General features: G+C 38.2%; 1 protein-coding gene across 18 annotated transcripts in view; it reads right to left on the bottom strand.

Annotated features, from left to right (window-relative positions):
* Positions 1-25,559, bottom strand: part of NRXN1 (neurexin 1) — a 1,121,172-nt gene that overhangs the window by 621,218 nt on the left and 474,395 nt on the right. For all 18 annotated transcript variants that reach the window (XM_060026644.1, XM_060026625.1, XM_060026628.1 and 15 more), the window contains one exon: positions 1,633-2,071. In XM_060026644.1, the coding sequence (XP_059882627.1) occupies positions 1,633-2,071 (439 nt within the window). The remainder of the gene's footprint in view (positions 1-1,632; positions 2,072-25,559) is intronic.

Genomic DNA, 25,559 nt, shown 5'->3' with positions numbered 1-25,559 from the left:
ACATTAAGCTCCCTTGAGCTAGGCCAACATAAGGAGCTCTCTTTTTTTTTTCAATTTAGTAAAGGCAGAACTTGGTTTAATGAATGAGCATTGGTTTTTATACTGTTTGTTCCAATTCACTAATCTGAAATCATAATCGAATAAAAGTACTTTACCATCAAAACACAACCAAGCATACTAAATCTTTCCATTGGATTCTGACAAAAATCCCACATTTTGTTTATCTTCTTTCTTACTGCAAATAACACTTTTTTAAGGCATCTCTTTCTTCTTCCCATCCAGCATTGAACTTGGTAAATTAAAGTTGATATTTTCTGCTCTGGCCTTTTCCAATGAGGGAATAAACAGGGCAGTTAATAAACTTTTGGTTATTTGGATGCATTAAAGAGCTCAAACAGCAAAAGTAGATTTTCCTCAGCTTAAGGATTAAGGTATTTATCTGATCCTTATTGTAATAGGTCATCCAAGGAACTTAGGAAACTAATTAATTGCACCACCACTTAAGACTGGCAAGAAATATCCAGGTATAAATCATCATTATCAAATGAATAATGAATGGTTTTATTTTCCTTTTTATATCATTTTGCATTTACTGAAATTTTGACATTAACCATGTATTTCTTCATATAGTTAGAAAATACCTCATTGATCTTAAGTGTAGTATTTTTTGCCCCTCTGAACTTCCAAAAGATATCCACTTAATTAAACTGCTATAAAGTCTGACTAAAATTATATATATTCTTAAAAGTCATTTTCAAAATTTTATTCTAGATGTATTTCAAGTCAAGTGATAACATCCATTAGTTAATATTTCAAAACACAAGATTAGTCCATGTTCCCATCCTCCTTTTAAGTCTTCTGTCTGAAGGTTCTTAAGTAGCAAATTAACTGCTAACTCTGGCAGAAACAGGCTGGGGGAACTCGCTAAGCTCCCTAATCTACTTCCACATTTCAGAGCAAGTAAACGTTATTTATTCAGGTCTTCACTACAAACATCCTCTCCTTCCCCCACCTCACATGCACGACTCCAGAAAAAAGAAACGTGCGGCGAAAGGAAGCCAGAGAAATGAATTCCTGTTGGTGGAATTCCAAACCTCTTTCACCAGAAAGGGAAGCTATTTGGAAGGCAGCGGAGTTTTGCCTGCATCCTTGAAATCCTACTGTACTGATTAAAGTGTTTTTGATACCATAGACCCACCTTGGATAAAAAAAAGTGTACTGTATTAAACTAAGGATTTTATATATGAATCATTGAAATTTTTTTCATATTTTATATTTGCCACTTCAAGCACTCCAAACATCCAATGAGACAAGAGATAATTGGGAACACAAGAACACTGAATTTTGTCATTTGCAAATTCAAGATAAAATTTCTTGCAAGATTTGGCACTTGATTATCCATTTAACGTTCATTTAAGAAGCTATTCTAGAAGCCATTTGAGCATTTGGGGTTTGATGCCCAACTATGATGATTAATTAGCTCCTTCTGATTCTTTTATGATGTGAAACAGAAATAATAACAATTTCCTCTACCTTAAAGACAGAAATGCAAGAACTCTTCAATATGTCTTGGTTTTCATTCCTTAGGAGTGGTGTTCCAGCAGATAAACAGCATAAAAAATGATACATTACCTGACCGTCCGTCTCTTTGGAAGTCCACGTGATACCATTCTCCATCATTCACCTTCTTCTGCAGGGCTTTGATTTTGATTGTGCCTGACCCCATGTCTAGGAGGAGGTAGAGGTGGCCATCCAGCATCTCAATAGCGAAGAAGTCAACCTTTATCATCTGGGGGTGCTTGGCATCTTTTTGGTGCCGTGGTTTGCCATGACTAAATAAAATGAGGCCATTGGGCTCTGTCGTGCGGAAATCAAACGATATGGAGCCTGTTTTCTTTGCATTCCATTTAGGCAAAGAGACGAAAGATTCTGGGGTTTCAAAGGTGATTGGGTCCAAAGTTGCAACATTCTCACATTTAAAGGCCACCACTCCATGAATCTTCATCTTCGGGTCTCCTTGCTTGGCAAGTCGAGATAATTCCAGCCTTACATCATTATTTTTATACACAACCTGTAGGCAGAGGATAGCAGTGAGAAACTGGGCCCATATTTTAATGTTTCGAACTTGTCATCAGTTCACGTAATTTCCAAGTAGATTAGGAAAAGACATATAATGTTAGTGCCTTTGGATGTATAAGACAGCTTTTTCAGCCAAATAAAATCCAGGTATCAATTTATTGAACATAACTATTCTAATCTAATTTCATTCAAATAATGTGTACACACACACACACACACACACACACATACACAAAGTACCTGCAGTTAACTGAAATAACTTGAATAAATCTGCACAGAACTTTCATTATTCCAAGCATGTATAGAACCATTTGCTTTTGTTAGTTGGCTATTATGCTTTGTTTATTAAATATAAGGACTGAGGTTTTTCAGTTTTGCCATCACTAAAATATTTGAAATTAGATACTTTTGTATACCAGTAACCTAAAATACAGGATCTCTTCTATGGTCTATATATCCATGGTGCATATTAACTTTGTAAAATAATCACAAGTTGAGGTAAAAAACATCCTGAATTTTCTCAGAAAAATCATAAAATATGACTAAGATACAGAAGCTCTCTCTTGCCCTGCCCTGCCTTAGTAACTGTTTGAATAATGTTAGCTAACTCTGGAACTTGGTGTTTATCCTAAATCCATTCAATCTATATTACTAATGTCCCATTTCACTTTTAATGTATACAAATGTGGAACAAAGTTTGTCCTGTACCCTCATTTCCAAAGGCACTTCATCTAAGGTGGCTGGGTAGTTCTCATTGCTTGTTAATAGTCCTAGGGCTTTTGGGGGACTCCAAATAGCACTTTGGACAAATCCACTGGCAGGGCTCACAACATCATGCATCTGCTATCACATCACCTTAATAAATCCATAGCTATTTCAACATAGAGATTCATACCCTTTCTCTACAAAATCCATACCATGGATAATTACATTTCCAAAAGGTATGTCATACAGACTTAAGGATAAATTAGTTATCTATGTCCAGATAACTATCTAAATTCTTTTACAAAGGCACTCGAAATTTCACAGCAGCCAACACTGTCAGTTTCTAAATTCATTTATTCGTGTATAAAAATATACTTGCATAACAGAAAAAAATAAGCCTGTGTCTGATTAGTGGTATCAAGTTAACCAGGTCAAGACAGCTGTTATTTCTTCCAAACCCATGACCAATCGAGCCAATAGTGTGGCTGATTAATTTCCAGATAGGATTTGTTAATGGATACTTTATTTTTTAGAGCGATTAAGAGTGCAAGCTCCAGTATCAGACTCCCTGAGCTCAAATTCCAGCTCTAGCACTACATAACTGTATGATCTCTGAGCTTTGTGTATAGAGACATAATACTTTACAGGATGGTTATAATGATTACAGAAGAAAATGCATGTGAGAAAATCTACATGGCAAACAATCCAATGCCAAGCACATTGTAAGATTTTAATAAACATCAACTACATCAAACTGCATGATAATAAATATCATCATCTCGTTATTATCATCTAGGAGACACAGATATATTAGTTCTAAATTAATCCATTATGAGAAAATGTTTAGAAATTAAGCACACTCATATAATTGGTGTTTTTTTACATGATTTATGCCAACTAAATAAATCACATCTTTTCAATGCTAGTCCTGGTGTTTCAGTTTACCTTTATCTTGAAGAAGGATTATTATAAAGAATACCATATCCCTTATTCTTTGAACAAATATGTATAAAGATTTAACAAGCATCTATTGACAACAAAAGAAGGGAAAATGAACTCAAGCAATAACAAAAAGGAATTAGATTAATTCTTAAACATATTTCCTAGAAAAGAGAAAGAGCTATTAAGCCTTGTGAAAGTTGATTTAGGATTGCCTTTCTTTGGGAATCTTCAGTAGTGGATAAAATGCTTTTCATGGATGATTTTCCAAGTTTTATAACCTCTCACCATGATTTTTGAGCTACCTAAACCTGCATATTTGTTTTCATTTTTTCCTGGTGATTTATATTTTAATATATGGATATTCCTTTGACATAGATATTGATCAGGAATGAGTATTTTCTGACCAAATTGATGCAGATGGTAATGCTGATCAATGCTAACACATCATCGTGAAATAGAACCACAGCAATGGAATTGGATGTTTCTGACATGAGCAAGTAGATATAAGGCAGGATATATTGCCTCATGAGTCCCACATCAGCTACCAAAAAGTTGAAAACATGTAGGGCTAGGGCAATTGTAGGTGAGAATTTCAGTGAGGGATTTATAATCTCATGAGTGAATTGGGTTCCCTGGTGATTCAGTGAGGTTCAGGGAGATGGAGAAGAAACGTGAGGATTCCCTAGATCACAATACTTAGGGTGAGCCATGCACCACCCCCTCACCCCAAAAAGGGAGTATGAATCTCCACTAGAATTTATGCTTTATGCAGGCAAAAACCTTACAACAAGATCAGTACCTGGCACAGAGCGGACACCCAATAAATACTTGCTGAGAGTTGAATAACATTCTTTCTTCACTTTTTTTTAACCTATTCCCAGATTATAGACTATTATTAATAACAATATTTACAAATATAGTTAAAATATAACAGAAGGCAATATTGTGGACCCATCTCATAACCTAGCTATAATTTTTAGCTAATTTCTCTAGGAAAGTGTGGAAACTTATGTACGAATGGCAAGTTGACCTATCACCTTCAAACTCATTTTTTGGGGTGTAAACTACTTTTAGAGTAAAAACACCTGATTTAAAATTCTCCAGGGGTAGAATAATTTTCATAGAAGAACTATCTTGAGGAGAAGCACAGTGTGTTTTTGTTTCTTATTTTGTATTCTTTGAAAGGCAACTCTAGAAGACAGAAAGGCAATATTGGATAGGCAGGCTGATAGCTCTCAGAGCTACACAACTACTTCAGCTGACCCAGATTTCATAATCACTCTACTTTTCTAAAGTTAGACTTACTCTTAATATGACCTGAATATAGTTCAATTATAATAACAAGGAGTAGCCAGTAAGCACTCCAAATCTTTTTTTTTTTTTGCTTCTTTCTGAGATAATATGGTTTTAAATCATATATAATTATTCATATATCTTTTTTCTTATTTATGTTAAAAATTGTAATTTATTTAATAGTTTCAACTTTCAACAAACCTCCTTACACTTTATCATCTTAACAATTGGTGATATTATTGCACACCCATTTGGATCTTTTTGTGGAATCAATATTTCTTTGTGGATACTGATTTTCAGTTTCTTTGAAGAGTAATTCAAAATGTTGAATTTCACTTCTTGCTTCATGAAATTATATCATAAATCCCAAAGGAATAGAAACATAAAAGGGGTCTTGGGTTTTTTTGTTATTTATTTGCTGGGTTTTGTTTGTTGTCTTTTAGCTGCCATACAATTTCCACACGTTGCTATGATGATCTTTTCCCTTTCTTCCAACATTTGTTAGAATTTTCAAAATGTCACTCACACTTAAACGGGCAAGAAAAGGAGTAGTATGTTTGTGTTTTTATATGCCCAGGCTGGAAATCTGAGGTAAACAGTCACTGAGTATTTTATTTGATCTTGATAATAGTCCTAAAAAGGCAGGGGAAGTAAGTAGGCTAAAGAACAGAAGTTTGGTAGTCTGGATACAGACTTAGTTTAATCACAAAGCTTTTACCTAAGTCAGGCTGCCTAACCTCTGTCTCGGTTTCTTAATTTCTAAAACAGACATCTAAAAAGGAAAGGCATGTCAAATCCATAAATCCTTGAGCTTTTTTCCCCTCAATTTCTGTGATTTGGAGAAGAGGTAAAAGATGCCCTATTGCTCCTTCTCTTTATCTGGCTTTTTCCAGTTGTGGTTTTGATGCCAGGATATCGTTCCCTATTCTGAGATGTATTGAAACTCGTATTCCAGCAAAGAGAATGTTCACCTCATCTTCGGGTACACAGACATGCCTCAAGGATTCTATCTATCTAAGGTTTGTACAGATGGTATTGAAGAACTGGTGGCTGATAGATAAATCTCTTTCCACAGGAGGTAAGTATGTGTGAAATAAGCAGATCAGTAGGAAAATATCTGCCACTCAGATCATGACCTTTGTTGTTGTTGTTATCAATATGTTTTAGCTTAGAAGCCTTAATGGGGCTCTTGAATTAATTTAATTAATTAACAGGCATTGATCAAGACTTTTCATATGTTAACTATGAGAGTAGGAGGGGTGGTAAAATAATCCCTGAAGTCAGAGTCCGAGTTCTCTGCAGAGATCTTGACTCTGACATGACCCTCCCTGAGAGAACATGAGTGACTCCTTTTAATCTGAGTCTTGGTTTTCTCTCTCATTCTTGGAAGCAATCACAAGTGAGACCTAAGAATCTGGTTCTCAAGTCAGCTTTCAGAGAGAACTCCAGCTCACCCTCTTGCCATCCTGTGACTTTGTGGAAGTCCTTCAACCTTGCAAAAGGCTCAGTATTATCTGTAAATTGGGATAATAATATCTACCACATTAGGGTTATTGTAAAAAAATGAATAATAGTTCAGTTAAAGTGCTAAGAACAGGACCTGGCACAGAGTAAGCACTCAAGTAAATAGAAGTTGCTCTTACTAATGTGGCTGTTATCATTATGAATAACAATATTATCATTCTTACAGTGACTTAATGGAGTTGTACAATCTAAATGTTGTAACAAGGGTAACAGCTAACAAGGCACATGGTAGATGATTGGTCAGTGTATTAAAGTAATTAATAGAGCTGCAAACAGTAGGATCAAAGAGATCAAAGCAGATTAGGACTTTCTTTTCTATTCTGATAGCCCTATTGTAGTTTGAAGTACAGTGAAGGCTTTCTTTGCAGATGAGGTTTCTCAGCCAGAAAATATATACAGGAAGCTGGTGATCCCGAGAGTTTCACTTTCACTCGTGAGAGGGGTTTTATGTCATCGAACAACAACTACCCACCCCAACACTTCAAGAAGAATCAATTCCGATGTATGGAGGGTTTACTTTCTGCCAGGCTATGTTACAAGATACTTACACGTATTATATGTTTATTCCTCACGAGCAACCTAGGAAATAGGTAACATTATCCTATTTTATCAGTACATGTGTACAGAGATCACTGAATGTCTTTCATCATGACCGTGCCTAATACTCCTTTTGAATATCTAATGACATTAACTTCAAACTTTGTCTTTGTCTCAGCAGGAAATTTCACTGAGTTTTTGATAACAGTTGCTAAGTAGGAGATTCACAATCAAACAGCTATTTGCCACCATGCAAAAGAATGACCCTGTTATAAATTACATGGACTGTTCCAAAAAAAACCAACAGTATTTTCTTTCCATTTGTCCTGATTAAAATCTCTCTAAATGAATCAAATATCACAATTAAGCAGAGGAATTTTTTCATGTGATTATTGATTAAAACATCTTTTCAAGCCCAGTTTAGGCAGAGGGGCTTATTTCTCTGTTTCTAGGACTATAATGTCGTTTTAAACAGGTATGTCATTTAGGATATTATATACACAAATATGTATACATATGTAGACGCACCGTCCTCCCTCGGTATCTGTGGCAGGACACTCCCACTTTACCCCATATCAAAATCCGCAGGTGCTCAAGTCTCATATAAAATGGCATAGCATTTGCATATAACTTACATACATCCTCCCATATACTTTAAATCATCTCTAGATTACTTGTAATACCTGATACAACGTAAATGCTATGCAAAAAGTTGCCAGTGCATGGCAAATTCAAGTTTTGCTTTTTGGAACTTTCTGGTATTTTTTTTCCCTGAGTATTTTCCATTCTTGCTTGGTTAAATCTGTGGATGCAGAACCCACAGATAGGGAGGACAGACTATATTCTAAAAGTCCAGGAGGTTTAAGAATTAATTGAAGGAGACTGTTTTAGTTTTACTTTTTATTTGTTTTAAATGCACTTAATGCTTTTATTCTATTAAGAAAAAGTCAGAATATTTCAAATATCCAAATTTAATTCTTCTTTTTTCCTATCTGTGATCTGTCCATGTACCATCTACTTAAAGCAGTGTGCTCATTTCAAAATACAACCAAGAGTTAGCCAGTAAGTGAACAGTATAAGGACCACTCAGGCAAGTAGGAAGTAATGGCATTTGTTTTGCCATGACCTAGATAAGAAGCAGCTGGGAAAAGGACATAAACTGCATCACAACTTTCATCCCTAACATTAACTTATTTATTATTTTGAAATGATTTTTCAAACCCCACACTTTCAATTTAATCAGGTAAGTACTTGTTAGGTAAGGTACTGAAGAAAATGCAATTTTAATCACTTCCCTGTGCACATGCTCAGTCCAATAAAATATGGACCACTGAGAATACACCAGTTTAATTTCTCTTGAATATTTGCTATATATGTATGTGTAAACTATATGTGGACACAGACACATACACACACAGAGTTTACACATTTCCCAATGTAAATGTGTTTAAATGTAATACATGTCAAACCTGCTATCACTAACGTTCAGAAAAAAATATACACGTAATTAGAATAGATTGTACATCTCTAGATAGATAAGTAGACAATACATATGTATATATACCATATACACACCAAAATATAAACAGGCATATATTTATATACGTTAAACACATGTATATTAAACACAAATATATTTATATATTAAATACAAATATTTAATAATTTCAGAAATTAGGAAGTTCTTGGCTAAAATATATAAATGGTCTTACTCAATGTCTAGGGTCAAAAATGTCTTGGCTAGGGCTTCCCTGGTGGCACAGTGGTTGAGAGTCCGCCTGTCGATGCAGGGGACACGGGTTCGTGCCCCGGTCAGGGAAGATCCCACATGCCGCGGAGCGGCTGGGCCGGTGAGCCATGGCCGCTGAGCCTGCGCGTCCGGAGCCTGTGCTCCGCAACGGGAGAGGCCACAACAGTGAGAGGCCCGCGTACCACAAAAAAAAAAAAAAAGTCTTGACTAAAAACAAATTTTAGCCCTTATAAGCTTCGCACATTCCAAAGGAAGGGCTAGTAGCCAAAGAAAAAAACCAAAAAAAGAGTCTTTTACAATTAAGATTAAAAAAAATTAAACAGACTTTCCTTAGTGTTCCTGCCACCATGAAGAGAGAATTATAAAAGCAGAGTAGAGGCAAGGGGCGTGATGATCACACTGTTTTAATCGTTGTACTCATAATTGTCCTATCATCTACCCAAGATCAAGTTTCTTATGCTAGTTACTTTCTTACACTGAGAGCCTAGCACAGAACTTGCTTATAATAAAAAGGTTTTAAAAAAAAAAAGTTTGTTGAACTTAACTCATCAAGGGACTAACAGGATTTTAGAATTTCTGAGAATGTCACACCACAGAAGTTTTCATATGTAATTTGAATATGTCCATCGAGGCAGACATGCATCCAGGTGCAGGGACTTATGTATTCGGAGTGGATCAGAGAAAGGGTAGAAATGGGAAGGAAAGTGTAGGAGATATACAAGCCCTGTACAAAGTAGCTCAATACCTCTTTAAAAAGAAGACAGCATTGAGGAAACTCAATCTTAAGGAGATTTACATAAGGCATTTTGAAAGATAAGAAGGGTTTTTTTTTGGGGGGGGGAGGGGGAAGGTTTGGTGGTTTTTGTCTCATTATCTAATTCTATTTAGAGATTATGTGCAGATAAAATGTTCAACTAAATTGAAAATTTCCCCATACCAAAATACATTTTTTATAATATAATAATAAACTAATTATGGAACATGAAAACAGACACCAATAACATCATTTCTCAATAAAGGCATATGACATTTAATTTGACACCAAAAATTAGTTGAAATTTAAAGAGAAAAAAAATATTTCGTTTAAGCAATATAGGGAAATAAATATTTTTTTGCTTAGTTCCAATTAAGCATGATCAAATACATCTTATTCATAAAAAGAAGAAGAAAAAGGAAAAGAAAAACCCTCTTGCTTGTCCTTCCCTCATTCCACCATCAGTGAACTGCCTCAAGTCGGCAGACAACACTGGGTACCATCTGTACAAGTTAACCGTAGGAGCTAAAAGACTGCATTGTCCCTGGGGTAACAGCTCTATTTAATGAAGCTTTCAGTGGCATATGGGTGTGTGGCAAAAGGACTCGAGTTCCATTAAACAAGAATGTCTCTTTTTCTCACATTAAATATGCAATAAATCAGTAATGCCTTTTGGGAAAAAAATATATGTATATAGCAAAAATGAACAATGATTGTCAGTAATGTGAGATTTGAGATGCTGACTCAAAAAAAAAAAAGGTTGAAAACTAGATCAATTCACTTTTGCAGATGAGTAAAATGAAGCTGAGATAAGCTAAGGAACTGTTCCAGTGGGCATCAAGCTCTGATCATGAACAAGTATTGGGGACTTCACTGTTCAGGACTCTTTCAAAAACCTCTGCTAAAAAAATTAAATAAACAGAACAATGAACTATCTCTACATCAGGCACAGGATCATCAGAGGCCCTTAAGCAATTACAAATGAAGAGCAGCTGTCTTTTCTGCAACATGGCAGAAAGGGAACTGTAACTGATTTAAAGGCAATTCTAACTTTAAAACTGTGTTAGCTTCACAATAAGCTGCTGCTCAAATATAAAAATAAAAGTCCTGAGGGGAAAACATCTTGCTGTTATTTCCCCCACTAATGGAATTTAGAAAGACACTGAAAAAGTTAACTAGAAACAATAAACTTGCAATGTTTACTGTTATTTTGCAACTAAATGATGAAGATATTTTCAGCATCAGTCTTTCATGATCTTGCAGAATGTAACACACCATAAATTAGGGTTTAAAGCTTCTATTCCAAGCCAGCAGATGCTGCTAATAGGGGCAATGCATGTCTGCTTTATCCAGAAACTTTTAAATCATCTGTTAGTCTCAACGAGGGGAAAGTAGCCACTATTTTTTTCCCAAGGGAAACTATCTTCCTATCAACCAAAAATGGTATCTTCAAACTGATTGATAGTAACAAAATGATGGCACTGAATGTTATGTCTAGATTAACCAACTCATGTTCTTCTACATCTCTAGCCTCATGAGCTCAGTGAAGCTCCCTCCATCATTTAATTTTACATTTTTCTGAGGGGGTGGCCATATGTATAATGTACCATTTAGTATATTTTCACTATATGAATGAATACCATTTACTATATAGACTCTGTCCTTTCCCCACTGATTCACAATGACATGGTATACCAGTGTATGTTCTTTCGGATATGCCAAAGTTTCAACATCTGAATCTACTATCACTTTTTTAAAAAAAATTTTATTGGAGTATAGTTGATGTGCAATGTTGTGTTAGTTTCAGGTGTACAGCAAAGTGAATCAGTTATACATATACACATATTCACAGTTTTTTAGATTCTTTTCCCATATAGGCCATTACAGAGTACTGAGGAGAGTTCCCTGTGCTATACAGTAGGTCTTTATTAGTTATCTATTTTATATATGGTACTGTGTATATGTCAATCCCAATCTTCCAATTTATCCCTCCCCCCGCTTACCCCTGGTAACTACACATTTGTTTTCTACATCTGTAATTCTATTTCTGTTTTGTAGATAAGTTCATTTGTACCCCGTTTTTAGATTCCACATATAAGCAATATCATATATTTGTCTTTCTTTGTCTGACTTTCTGCACTCAGCATGACAATCTCTAGGTCCATCCATGTCGCTGCAAATGGCATTATTTCCTTCTTTTCATGGCTGAGTAATATTCCATTGTATATATCTACCACATCTTCTTTACCCATTCCTCTGTTCATGGACATCTAGGTTGCTTCCATCTCCTGGCTATTGTAAGTAGTGCTGCAATGAACATTAGGGTGCATGTATCTTTTTGAATTATGGTTTTCTCCAGATATATGCCCACGAGTGGGATTGCTGGATCATATGGGAGCTCTATTTTTAGTTTTTTAAGGATCTTCCATACTGTTCTCCATAATGGTCATACCAATTTACATTCCCACCAACAGTGTAGGAGGGTAAATTCTTACCTATACAAGGTTCTGTTCCTGAGCATCTTATTCTGTTTGTTTGTTTGTTTAATTAATTTATTTATTTTTGGCTGCATTGGGTCGTCGTTGCTGTGCACAGGCTTTCTCTAGTTGCGGCAAGAGGGGGCTACTGTTCGTTGCAGTGCGAGGGTTTCTCATTGTGGTGGTTTCTCTTGTTGCAGAGCACAGGCTCTAGGAGCGCAGGCTCAGTAGCTGTGGCTTAGGGGCTCAGTTGCTCCGCGGCATGTGGGATCTGCCTGGACCAGGGCTCGAACCCACGTCCCCTGCATTAGCAGGCAGATTCTTAACCACTGTGCCACCAGAGCAGTCCCCCATTCTGTTTTATTGATGTTTCTTTTTTTCTTGATCCAGTTCTACTTCATTTAATTATCATAGCTTTATAATATGTTCTAATATATCTTATGCCCCTCCTACCAAACCATTAACATTAATTATTCTAATAATGTTTACACATTTTATCATACAGAGGTTCTTGTTTTATGCATGGATAAGATAAATATATACAACAGAACTATTGAAGTTGTTCTGATCTAGCTTTCTAAAATGTAGTAAGTCAAAGCTGGTGGCAAAATTATTTATTCAAACTCACTTAAAGACACTTGAATAGCAAAAGGAAGTTATACCTTGCTTAGAATTACATACCTGTTATTATAATTATTTGTAAAGTTATTATTCATAAGTGATTATAATAATTTTGAGTTTAACATATCAGTGAATCTGGCCTCATGCCAGAAAATTACATTATTTGTTAGCTGGAGGGTGGATACACAACTATAGAGAGAAAATCAGAAAAAAAAGAAACAGTGAATGCAGTTTTAAGCACACCAATTCTTTCCCAATAATTACAAGGTCCTGGTAGAACTTCTTGCAGTAAAATACCAGGAGTAGGTTACCAGTCCATCAGAGATATTTGGAGGATCAGGTGAATGACTATCAGTGCAGGAGAAAGCAAAGTGCCCTCTGGCTCCACTTTAATGTTCCTCCCTTCAAGAAGCAAGGCCACTTGTCCGAAGACACACATCTAGTAAGTATGGAGCCAGTAAGTAGTGGACAAGGCAGAATCTGAATGCCTGTCTCCACAGCCAGGAATATATAATTTTTTTGGTTTTCTTTCCATGGGACTGTTTTTATGGTAGTTAAATTCCCTTCAGCAATAAAAACTGTGGTACTCAATTAAGCCTCCTGAACCTGAGATTTCAAGTGCTGCTTATCTAATTGGTGAGCACTCAAGCTGTATGAATCCCCTTTCTTGCTACGGATGCCAGCCTTTACTTCTCAGTTATGCCTCTACCTGAGAAACCTCAAAGAAAACAGAGGAAGCTGACATTTAAGGCAGCCAAATCTGTTGTTTTTAGCACCTGAGATGAAAAGATTTTGCAAAGTAGACTTGTTCCTGATAAATTGTGTGTAAATCTCTCCGTAATTTTAATATTATCTGATGAAGGCAATGCACTGTATGATATACAGATATGGGTATGGATATGGCTATAGATTCAGATGGATATAGATTCAAACAGCTCTGCTCTCTACTTAATTAGTTACACTGCCTTGGGCAAGTTCCTTAGTCTCTCTGAAGTAGTTTCCCTCTCTATCAAATGAGGTTAATACTCATTTTGTAGTGTTATTTAAGCACATACAGTACTATGTGCTTGGTCTTGGGCACTGAGTAAATAAAGAGTAGCCATTATTGTTACTAGTACGGTCTTCAATGTGTAAGATCTTAAACTATTAGAGGGGAGCGCTTGTCGTCATCTAAGTAGATAAGTGACTACTTCTCTAAAAAGCAAAGAAGCATTCTGTGAAATAATCACCCTCAAATCTTGTTTACATGACTACTTCCCAAATTTCATAACTCTATTTATCTCCCATGAACTATATATTTTGAGAGATTTCCTCTACTAAACAAATAGTATTTATTAAGGAATTGTTTGATTTTCTTAAATTTATCAACGCCATCTAAATGAAAAAATGAGATAGCTTCTGTAATCCCACGGAGCTGATCGAATAGCCTATGCAAATAGTTGTTTTATTTAGCTTGTGCTAAGCGTGGGTAAATACGTAGCCTTTTCCGGGTTTGTTGAAATAATAAGCATACGTAACTGTTCTTCATTTCTAATTTTAAAGACCCTAAAAAGTATACAGACTCCAGGTTGGGAACTGTGATTTTTCAATTATGACTGCTAAGCAGGGGGTATTTCTTCTTAAAGCATTCTTTAATTATTTCCTTTGGAAGGTCCCAAGTGCTTCAAATGTCAGATGGGTTGTGTCTTTTGCCAAGGGTTGCTTAGTTAACTGTTTATTTAATGAATGGCATTTTATGTGCTGCTGAATTTCTCATGGCACACATTAGGAAATTTTTGGCAGCATTTAAATTGGAGAACTGAGAAACACATTGGCTCTGCGGAAGCTCAATCAGCTCCCAGGAAGAGCAGGGTCTTTGCCAAGAAAAATTCACTAAAATAAAAAATACAAAGACCTAACTCACATATAACCCAAGGAAAACTGACTTTGGTGTCTAGGATTCAATGAATATTCCATCTAGGTATCTCAGCTAGCCCATGAATGGAAGAGGGGGGAAATGCTTCACAATTCTGGGAGAGAAATGAGAATGGGATCTCCTTGCTTTGCAGGATGACAATATGCTTAAATTTCTTGGTTGCTTGGAAAATTCAATTAGTTACTAAGAAAAAGCAAATGAAGTCATGTAATTTCTCATGTTTCTTCCTTATGGAGCTCAGTCTAAGCCTATGTTTATAAGTTATTGAAAGACATACTCAGTTTATTCATTTCAATGAAGGAATAATCAATAGTTGAATTTTTTTGTTTTACTGAGCATCCTAGACCAAATATCCAGACGGCTACATTTTTTAAATGATTCGGTCAGGTTCCTAGACATTGTACAAGCACTGGTTACCAGGTATGTTTTCTCTAAGGACTCGGAACAGGAAAATGCCCTGAAATGTTATCTGCGCTCTGAAAAGTCCCAAATCCACGACAAGGTAATTTTTTTACTCACCTGTACTACAGAATGAGGATGGAAGAAGAGATTTTTTAAAATAAACATTAGTTTGAGAAAATAAAGATGAGAACGTAAGTATCTTTCAGCAACTTAAGATGAACAGCACCAGCCTACAAATCATTACTACAAGAATGTGGTGAGGCCTGTGTGTAATAAAGGCCTGTTGCAGTCATCTGCTCCCAAGTAATACTGTCATCAGCTCCTTCCCTCTATTTTCTGCACTACACCAGCCCACGTCCCAACCCCTTTCCCTCTCTGGGAGAGCAATTTTCTGAGTCAGCTTGGCTCTCTCTTTCTCTGCTGGTTTGCTGAAGGCTCCGGGCACTCTTGGGCAACCAGAAGCCTGGCTGGACCCATGTATTCTTATCTGTTTGGCACCATTTTCTTGCTTTATTTAGAAATTAAGAGGGCTGGGCACATCAGCACATAGATGCTGATCTGACGCTAGGCTGTCCAGCTCTCAGGTGGCTATATGGATACGTATACTCCTCTTCACGCCCAATCATTTGGCTGTCTCCTTATCCCTTGATTAGCTAGTATGTTGCTTGATATAATATTAATGTGAATCATAATAGCACAAGTAATCACCCATTAAGACCCTGCCATGGGCCCCATGAGTTTTTAGCTACTTACATAAACTCTTATTTCTCATGACAGTCTGGTGTCGTAGGCATATTAAGGCTCAGAGAATTTAAGTATCTTGCCCAAGTTGCACAGCTAATAGATGACCAAGCAGGAGTCCAACTCAACATTTATCTGCTTCCAAACTTGTATGTGGTTTTTAGTTCATGCTCCTCATCATCACATGGGGTACTGGCTAAGTTCCTGTGTACTTCGCCAGCATGGTGAACCTCATCATCAGTAAATAAAGAGACACCTTATGCCTTTTTTTCCACCAAGTGGCTCATCTGACTAACTGTGGTTCTCTTAATACTACTGGTAAAAAATTCCCCTTGAGGGCTTCCCTGGTGGCGCAGTGGTTGAGAGTCCATCTGCCGATGCAGGGGACACGGGTTTGTGCCCCGGTCCGGGAATATCCCACATGCCACGGAGCGGCTGAGCCTGTGAGCCATGGCCGCTGAGCCTGCGCGTCCGGAGCCTGTGCTCCGCAACGGGAGAGGCCACAGCAGTGAGAGGTCCGCGTACCGCAAAAAGAAGAAAAAAAAAAAAAATTCCCCTTGGATTCCACCCCACTCTCTTTCTCCCTTGATTTTAGGATAATTACCATTCACGTGGCTGCCCTATGGTACTCTGAGTTGGTGTCACACTTATTTTGTGTTCATTTCGCTCTTAAGACCAAATTGCCTGACCATGTTTTCAAGTGAGTACAAAACTTGTTTTGAAATTTAAAGATTCCATAAACTAAGATTATCTAAGTTACCTTGTAAGTAGAAAATAAAAAATGAGATTTAGCATTAGTAGCAATGACATTCTAAGGGTCAGTTTCCAGGGTCTAGATTTAGATTTGGCTACTACAGCCTGCTCCTTGAGTCAGCAAGAGAATGGTGATGCGCCAACCACATGTAAATTGGGAACACTGTTTTCATTACAGCAGATGAAGTCAGAATAGCAGGGCCAGAACTGGGGTGAAATGGGTGAAGTGAGTTAGGCATTCATCTGGGATGCAAAATATAAGGCAGTGAGGGGTGGAGGGCACGCAGAATGCTAAGAATTCAGTAATTAAGACAAATAATATTTCAATGCAATATTTTTTGTTTTTGTTTTTGTTTTCTTTTTGCGGTACACGGGTCTCTCACTGCTGTGGCCTCTCCCGTTGCGGAGCACAGGATCCGGACGCGCAGGCTCAGCGGCCATGGCTCACGGGCCCAGCCGCTCCGTGGCATGTGGGATCCTCCCGGACTGGGGCACGAACCCATGTCCCCTGCATCGGTAGGCGGACTCTCAACCACTGCGCCACCAGGGAAGTCCCAATGCAATATATTTTTTTTAATGCAAAAAAGTCTATGATAAACAAAATATTAATTTTTAAAATAAGGATGGGATCAGTATTACTCTGCTCTTTTTGTCTCAGGCTCCAATATAGCCTAGTACAGCACTGCAATACAGTATTTTTCTAGGATTGAAGAGCCTAATTTAGCCTGTTGAAAACTTATTTATTAGAACAAGTGCCAGTACCTAGAAGTAGTTTCAGGGAAAAGTTATTAGACATCATTAAAATTAGAACTAGAATGCACTATTAATTTTTAAGGTGTCCAAGTCATTAATAAAACCACCTTTACCCAAAGGATAATAATAGCAAACACTTATAGAGTGCTTAGTTAGACAATATTTTAAGCACTTTACTCATTTAATCCTCAGGACAACCTGCTGAGATAGAGGAACAGGCTCCCTGCCCCAGAATTCCAGGTGGCACATTCATTAGAATACAATGTCTGAGGAGCTGCGCAACATGGTGACTCTGGTAGAATTGGAGTCCTCCTTTTACAGACGAGGAAACTGAGCTCACACAGTTCAAAACTGAAAGAAACAAGTTTGAAACCCAAGTGGTCTGTCCGAGGCCCTTGCTCTTAACAATATTATAGAAACAAACAAAGTCTCACAAAGACCAAATAATCTAGCTCCAGCCTCCACTCAACCCTACAATGCAATTAACTTTAATAATAATAATTACCCCAAAAATAAAGATCCTGGCATGAACTTTCATAGAAACTAGTCAATATTTTAAGGCATATATATTTCTTTTCAGTGACTTGTCATTGAAATCACCTTGACAGTCAATCATATTTGGTTGACTGAATAGAGAACTGAATACAATAGATCTCTGACATTCGGCAATCAATCTACAGTTCAAATGTGTAAACTAGACTGCTCACTCAAGATTTTTTTTAAATAGTGATGAATAAATAAAAATTAATTCAACAGCTCACAGGCACTGAAAGGCCAACAGAATCCAGCCTCCCAGCTTCTGTCACTGCTGGTAAACTGTAAACTGTCTTCTACAGGTGTATAGCCAGTATTCTTGTATTAATCAGCCAGTGTGATCAAAATGGAAAATAATAGGTACATAAATTTCATCTCTTTGTGCTCAGCAGCACTATAATTATATGATGAAATTAGAGCACTGTGAAGGATTATAAACAAAAGAATAAAGGATTCAGAGTAAAGCCTTTAGACCATATCTAAAGTAATTACTGTCACAATTCATGCTGTCCATACATGTGGATTTCTGATTATCTAGTTTACTACTAAATTAAATAACAAACAACCAAAAGTTAATGGCCCTATTAGAATATTCCCTATTGATGTTTTTTTTAGGCCTGTAATGAGCCAGTATCAAAGTAGGAATATCTTTGAAGAGCAAAACAGAACAAGCTTGGCTCTTGGGAAAATGTTACCCAGAGAGGAAGAAGGGTTAGGAGGTGGGCTGGCAGTAGAGTACTGAGGCAGAAAAATACTGAAGTAGAATATAAATGCCTTTATTCCACAAAAAACTCGGGCATTTCCATAGCACTGGTAAGTAGGTCGGGGCTATTAATCATATGTCATTAATTGAGATTTATAATCCCATTTAAAATTAATTTCTTATAAATGTGATAAATCAAATCATCTTCTGCTCCTTCTTCCTCGTGCCAATGTATCACTGAGGAAAAACTTTACTTTTAGTGGATTCGTGAGTGTGTTCATTCATATATGATTTATTCAAGAACTCTCACAATGAGCTTTTCACATGAGTCTCTGCTCTGGTCCCTGGTTGACTTGCAGAAAGCAACCTGAGGCTTGGGCAGCTGTGTTGTAAGTGTGACCCATAGGTCATAAAAAAATTAGACACAAAATATGGATAGATTAGAAAAAAAAACACATCCAGACTGGAGGAGAAACAGAACAACTAAACAGGCATGCTTGATCAGTGGTGGGAGGCTTAAAAGTATTCTTTCTTTATATTGTTATTATTGTACATCTATTTTATGGTAAATTTATAATATGATGCCCTTCACAATGTTCATCTGATGCTGAAGCTTATTAAAGACTCAAAGTGATGGTAAGGGCCATAGATACATATTTATTTTAAAATCAAAGTGTTTCCTGTAGCTTGGTCACCTTTGTGATTGGATCAGAGAGAGGTGTGTACTCAAGCACCATACGTCGCGTTAGGCAGTTGTAAATCTCCCTGTACTTGTTGAATAAATATCGATGGAAAGAACTATTGGTTATCTCATGAAAATAATGCAAGTGCTTTTCCCGGCAACTCTTCTAAATGAGGGCAGTAATGATAATGCTTTTTATTCTAATACACATCAGCAAGGGAATGGGGAGTAACGGAGTTGAGGATGAAAGAAGTGGTTGGGACCTTCTCATGAATTACAATGTTCAACTGGTTTTGACCAGGTTACAAGAAATCAGTCAGCAAATGAAGACTCTCTTCAAGAAGCAGCCCTAAGTTTAAACCTGAAATCAGGATGTCTACACTGGAGCAAAATTACATGTTTACTGATTTTAATTTTAGTTATAAATCCAAGGGTCTATTTCTTAAAGAATCTAGTTGACACCAGGAAGCCTCTAAAGGAGATATTGCTTTAAATTATCACAATATAAAATGTTTCCCACAGTGATGATTAGAGGATTAGAAGCACAACTGTAAGAGCTGATTGCTTCAAAAAGGTAAAATTACAAATGCCCATTTAGAAGGCTAGGTTTACACAGGGAAGGAAACTCAGTCAGTAAGTTTGAAGAATATTGTATTAGGTCTTGAGAAGGCCAACAAAGAAGTGGCTTTTACATTCTTAGATACAATGGAGAAAAAATTTGTTAGAGGGTAAGCCTGTGTGATTTAATCCTTCATAATCTTCATTCCTAATTGTCCCAGGGTATTTTTGTTTCAAGTAATTTCTCTTTTCTTGTTGTCTCTTGATTCCCCCACCCACTAAAACTATGGCTGAATACATCTGAGAAACCTGTAGTTCTGCTCAGTTTTGAGTCTAAGTTTTGCTAAATTCCATACTGAAATCATAAAGTAAGTATTTATTTTTTGTTTGTAAAAGCTACATTTTTTTTTTCCTGCGGTACGCGGGCCTCTCACTGTTGTGGCCACTCCCGTTGCGGAGCAGAGGCTCCGCGCGCAGGCTCAGCGGCCATGGCTCACGGACCGAGCCGCTCCCCGGCATGTGGGATCTTCCCGGACCGGGGCACGAACCCATGTCCCCTGCATCGGCAGGCGGACTCTCAACCACTGCGCCACCAGGGAAGCCCAAAGCTACAATTTTTGAGAGGAAAAGTAAACATCTAAAAGCAGCGGTCCCCAACATTTTTGGCACCAGGGACCAGTTTCATGGAAGACAATTTTTCTATGGAGTGGAGGAGGGGGTAGGGACGGGATGGGGGAGGCGGGAGGATAGTTCAGGCAGTAATGTGAGCGATGGGGAGTGACGGGGTGCAGCACATGAAGCTTCACTCACTAGCCCGCCACTCACCTCCTGCTGTGTGGCGCAGTTCCTAACAGGGCCACGGCCGGCGGGGTTGGGACCCCTGTCTAAAAGGATTTGCACACTTTAACATTTCGGTACAGCGGGGGAGGTGTCCAGGAACCACCACAGAGCAGCAAATTACAGGGGAAGTTCCCACCACACAGGAAGGAAAAAAAACATTGAGATGCTTGCAGGAAGAGCTCAGAAAGAGGAAAAAATAAAGGGAAAAGAAGGCAGATAGAGTGACCCTCCTCCCCCACCAGAACCGAACCTAAAGAAGATCGAACACCCAGATACATAAGACTGGAGAATTCAGAAACAACTAGTGCTGGTGTCACACTTCCCTGCGGGAAATGAAGACCTCTCGGAGAAACCTTGATTTTGTTAAGGTGCCCTGTCCATCAATACCTGAGAGTAGAGATGGTAACTGCAGAGGAGGGTATCTGAGGGAAACCTCAAAGACTCCGGCAGGTTGCAGAGAATCTTGGATATAAAGGCAACACAAAATCCCAAGTCCAGAAGGGTGTATGTCCACAGAGTGCCCTAACCACTAGCCAGGGCCACTCATGTCTCAGTCCACAAAGGATGGCTAGAGACCAGGCTGAGGAGGGACACCTCAGGGAGTCCAGGGATGATTCCAAGTACAGCCTTCAGAGCAGAAATCCCTCCCCAAGATCCTGGGGATGGAAAGAGAAATTTCCCCTTACTTAACAGGGAGAAAAAACTCTGATAGAGAATTTGAAATCTGAGTTGACTGAACATTTACTTGAAAGAAATACTTTTAAACAAGAAGAAAATGAGTGATCTAAAATTGGAAAGTTTCTCTACCACCTGCCCTCAAACCACTATCACCAGGAATGGGAAATTAAGAACAAGATTAGTGCCAGAAAAATAAATAATTTTTCTCTGCATATCTTCTTTAAATTGCATAAACTTTTATATCCTTTCTACACCCAACTTACTGAAACAGCAAGGCTTTCTGTGCAGTGAGAGCTTTGTGATGCCTACAATGTGTGGTCAATACCAGACAGGTGATATATATGACGCTGTGGCAAATTCTGCTGCCAGAGCCTGTTTTCAATGCACTCTGGGCAAAAGAACATACTTACTGCGTACTCTTTTCTTTTAAGGATCTTTCTTGTTTGGTCTGGCCCCTTCTGCTTGTTCAAACACACCTTTTAGTGTGTTCTTTCATAAAAAGAGGCTTATTTAGCTCATCTCTTATGAGGGTGATACTGGTAATCTCATAGTTAACAATAATATTAATAACCACCACTGATTAATGCCCAGTGTGTGCCAACCAGTATGCATTGCAGCCATTAGGAGTACGACTGCATCAATTCTCCAAGGTAGGTATTTTGTATACCCATTTTCAGATACAGCAATTGAAAATGAGAGAGTTTAAGTAACTTTCCCAAAGTCACACAGCTAGTAAAAGCTCATTTCATTACCTAACGTTAAATCCCAACACATGAGTTCTAACGTGAATAAACCCTGACAACCTCTGAGGAACAAAGGGCTCTGTGAAAAGAAAAAATAAATAAAAAAGCTAACTTTCTTTTTCCCTATTCAACGTTAATCTTCAGGATTATTCATCTTCTCAGGAGACAGAACCTATTGGGTACTGGAATGAGTTTTAAAGTATTGAGAACTTTCGGTTCGAGTTTCAGCTCTGCCATTAATTGTGTGAATTTGGGTTAGTACCTTTTCAATTTTCTCATCTGATCAATAGGGATAACAGCTGTTTTATCTCCTTTGCAGAATCTTGAGTATTTCTACCCTTGTCTTAACTGATATAGAATTGGACAGTGTGCAGAAGTACTTTTCTGGTGAATCTAAAATATACTATTATAGTCATCTAAAATTCATATCAGATATGAGGATGACAGGGGAGACAATTTCAATATGTGGACTCTGTGTCAGGGGCTGGACAAGGTGCTGAAGACATAATGATAAAAAGATCCAGGGCTTCCCTGGTGGCACAGTGGTTGAGAGTCCGCCTGCCGATGCAGGGGACACGGGTTCGTGCCCCAGTCCGGGAGGATCCCACATGCTGCGGAGCGACTGGGCCCGTGAGCCAGGGCCGCTGAGCCTGTGCGTCTGGAGCCTGTGCTCCACAATGGGAGAGGCCACAACAGTGAGAGGCCCGCGTACTGCAAAAAAAAAAAAAAAAAGATCCAGTCTCTGGGGACTTCCCTGGTGGCGCAGTGGTTAAGAATCCGCCTGCCAATGCAGGGGACACAGGTTCGATCCCTGGTCCAGGAGGATCCCACATGCCGCAGAGCAACTAAGCCTGTGCGCCACAACTACTGAGCCTGCGCTCTAGAGCCTGCGAGCCACAACTAGCGAGCCCGTGTGCCACAACTACTGAAGCCCGCGCGCCTAGAGCCCGTGCTCCGCAACAAAGAGAAGCCACCACAATGAGAAGCCCACGCACCACAACGAAGAGTAGCCCCCACTAGCCACAACTGGAGAAAGCCCACACGCAGCAATGAAGACCCAACGCAGCCAAAAGAATAAAAATGAAAAGATCCAGTCTCTGGACTTGAGGAGCTCCCAGCCTGATGGAGGGAGTTGGGAACATACACAGCTGATTAGAATGTGACAAGACAGAAACAGACAGAAACAAAAATAATGTTACGAATCTAAAGCCAAACATATGGATCTCTGCCTAGGTCTCAGAAGAATGACCTGGAGGGGGAATGTTTCATCCACAGTTGTATGGTGGTGATAATTTTTTAATTTGATTGTGAGAAATATAAACATGTAGAAGGTATGTTTACATGTAGAGGCTCACAATTAAATCTGATTATATTTTTGAACATATTATCAGCAAGTAAAGATTAGGAATGAAACAGCTGCTTATTGGAGATGGAGCCACAAAAAGAAGTAAAACTGAGTAGTTTCAGAAAAGTGATGGAGAATTTAGGTTTTCTTGACAATTTGAGTTTCTCACTTGCATAATAAGAATAGCTACCATGTATTGGATCTTTTCTGTGTATCACAGGCATTGCACAAAGAACTCTATAGGGATATTTTCATTTCATTTTTTTTCTGATAGCCTCATGTGGTAAGTAGTAATATCATCCCTTTTTCACAGATAAAGAAACTGACAGGAAACTAAAATGGTTTGGCCCAACCAAACCACAGTTACAGAGTTAGTAACTGGAAGGAAGAAACGACGTAGCTACACAACCCTTACTCTTAGTTCCTAACCTCCACATACTATACTGCACCCTGGGCTAGGACAATTTGTGAGCTACAGAGAAAAACAGTAAGTGCACATGGATGTAAAAGCTACTTTTGAAATCATGGGGGAGAAATAGCAGGGTAATTTTTCTCAACTGCACTTCTCTGCAACTACACACATAAAAGATGGCTGGCCATTAAGCCACAGATCAAGCACAAGGATTACCTCTCTTAATAAACTCTTCTGGTATTTCCTGAAGGCGAGAAGATAACACCCACTGCTCTAATGAATCTAGCAACACTAGACTTGTATAAAATACAATATGACTGGCCCAGTAAGAAAGGTTATATACAGGGCACTGCATCTTCAGTGAAGGAATAACTGTCATCAAGGGTTTTATGACAAGTGATTCCACAATCAATTGAGTGACTTTTGCTATAAGCAACCCTGAAGCATTATATGTATAGATAATGGCATCATATTATCATATAACAAACATGCCCTGTCGAAATTTCCTTTATTTGTGTTGTTGCCTATGCAAAAACTACCTCCAGTGGTTTCTCCTAGTATGTGTACATAGCACTGGGCCTTATAAGGCCTTAATATACTGATAGAAGATTTGAGTCAATAAAGGAACACCAAGGAAGAAATTAGAAACCCTGTGCACGTAGAATGTCAGTAAAAGGAAGCAGTCCAAAATGTTATCTAACCAATAGAAAAAAAATAAACTGGTGGACACCTTACAAGTTCACTTAAATTGTCAAATGATTATAAGAGGATGTCTCTCAAAACTGCTTGAGATATTGGCTTTTGTCAAGAAAAATGATCTGATGTGAAATTTGGATATGCACCAAAAGCTCCAGTCTTCAAGGACTTTTCAATTTCCTCCAGTTTGCAAGTTTAGAAACTAAATGATTCAGCATATCTCTAATAAAAAATCATCTCCCAAGGCTCCTTTGCTATGCAGGCAAAATCAAATTAACTTCAAACAGATGAGGTCAGATGCATACATAAAGGAAGTATCAAACTGTAACATCATATTGCTCCAGCTCTCTCAGGTCTCCTAGTATCTACTCAGGAGAGAAATCCAAATATTAACGTCACCCAAAAGCACTCTACAAAATCAAGCAAGAAGGGTGGTTTCCAAAAGGGAATGGCACAAAGTGAATTATCCTATTGTGCTGTTGAGCACATTGAGGAGGACACTATAGCCCTCTGGACTTTTATTTAACATTTGCTGACAGCCAACAGGATTCTAGGTTCCTTTCACACCCCACAAATTGTGCAGCGCCCTTGCCTTGATCGCTGGCAGCCACTGCATCAGGGGATCCCTGTGCTTTGGCTTCTGCCCTGTACACTCTGGACCATGGACTGCTACGTGAGCACCACAGCCTCTCCCAGAGATAATGTATTGCACACATATGCTCTCAGAGAGTGCTCACTGGGATGGATTAGAGCAAAACACCACCAAAACACTTAGGCTTATAAGAGGTATTGCCACGTGAGATAGAACCGGTTGCCAGAGACATATTTTAAAGACTTAATTTCTAATGTTTTGTATTAAATGATGTCTACATTCCCTTTCTGGTGGTTTGAAAGATACATTTGAGAATTCTGTTACGGTCGATCTTTGAGATTCAGTGTTTTTCCCTATCATTAAAAGCATTCTGGGTACATATTGTGTTTAATAGGAATACTCAGTAACTGAGCTTCCCTGAAGCGTGACGTGGAGTGAGTAAAGAGGTCTGTGTGCACAGCTGTACAATCAGCCTGAAATCCAGTCCCCAGCATGAACCCTGGTGCTGGGCTGCATCTTCTCCAGAGGGC

This window comes from Delphinus delphis, chromosome 12, assembly GCF_949987515.2.
Source record: "Delphinus delphis chromosome 12, mDelDel1.2, whole genome shotgun sequence".
In the NCBI taxonomy this organism is placed as follows: Eukaryota; Metazoa; Chordata; class Mammalia; order Artiodactyla; family Delphinidae; genus Delphinus; species Delphinus delphis.
The sequence above is the reverse complement of the archived record's forward strand: the minus strand, read 5'-3'. Positions and strand labels throughout refer to the sequence as shown.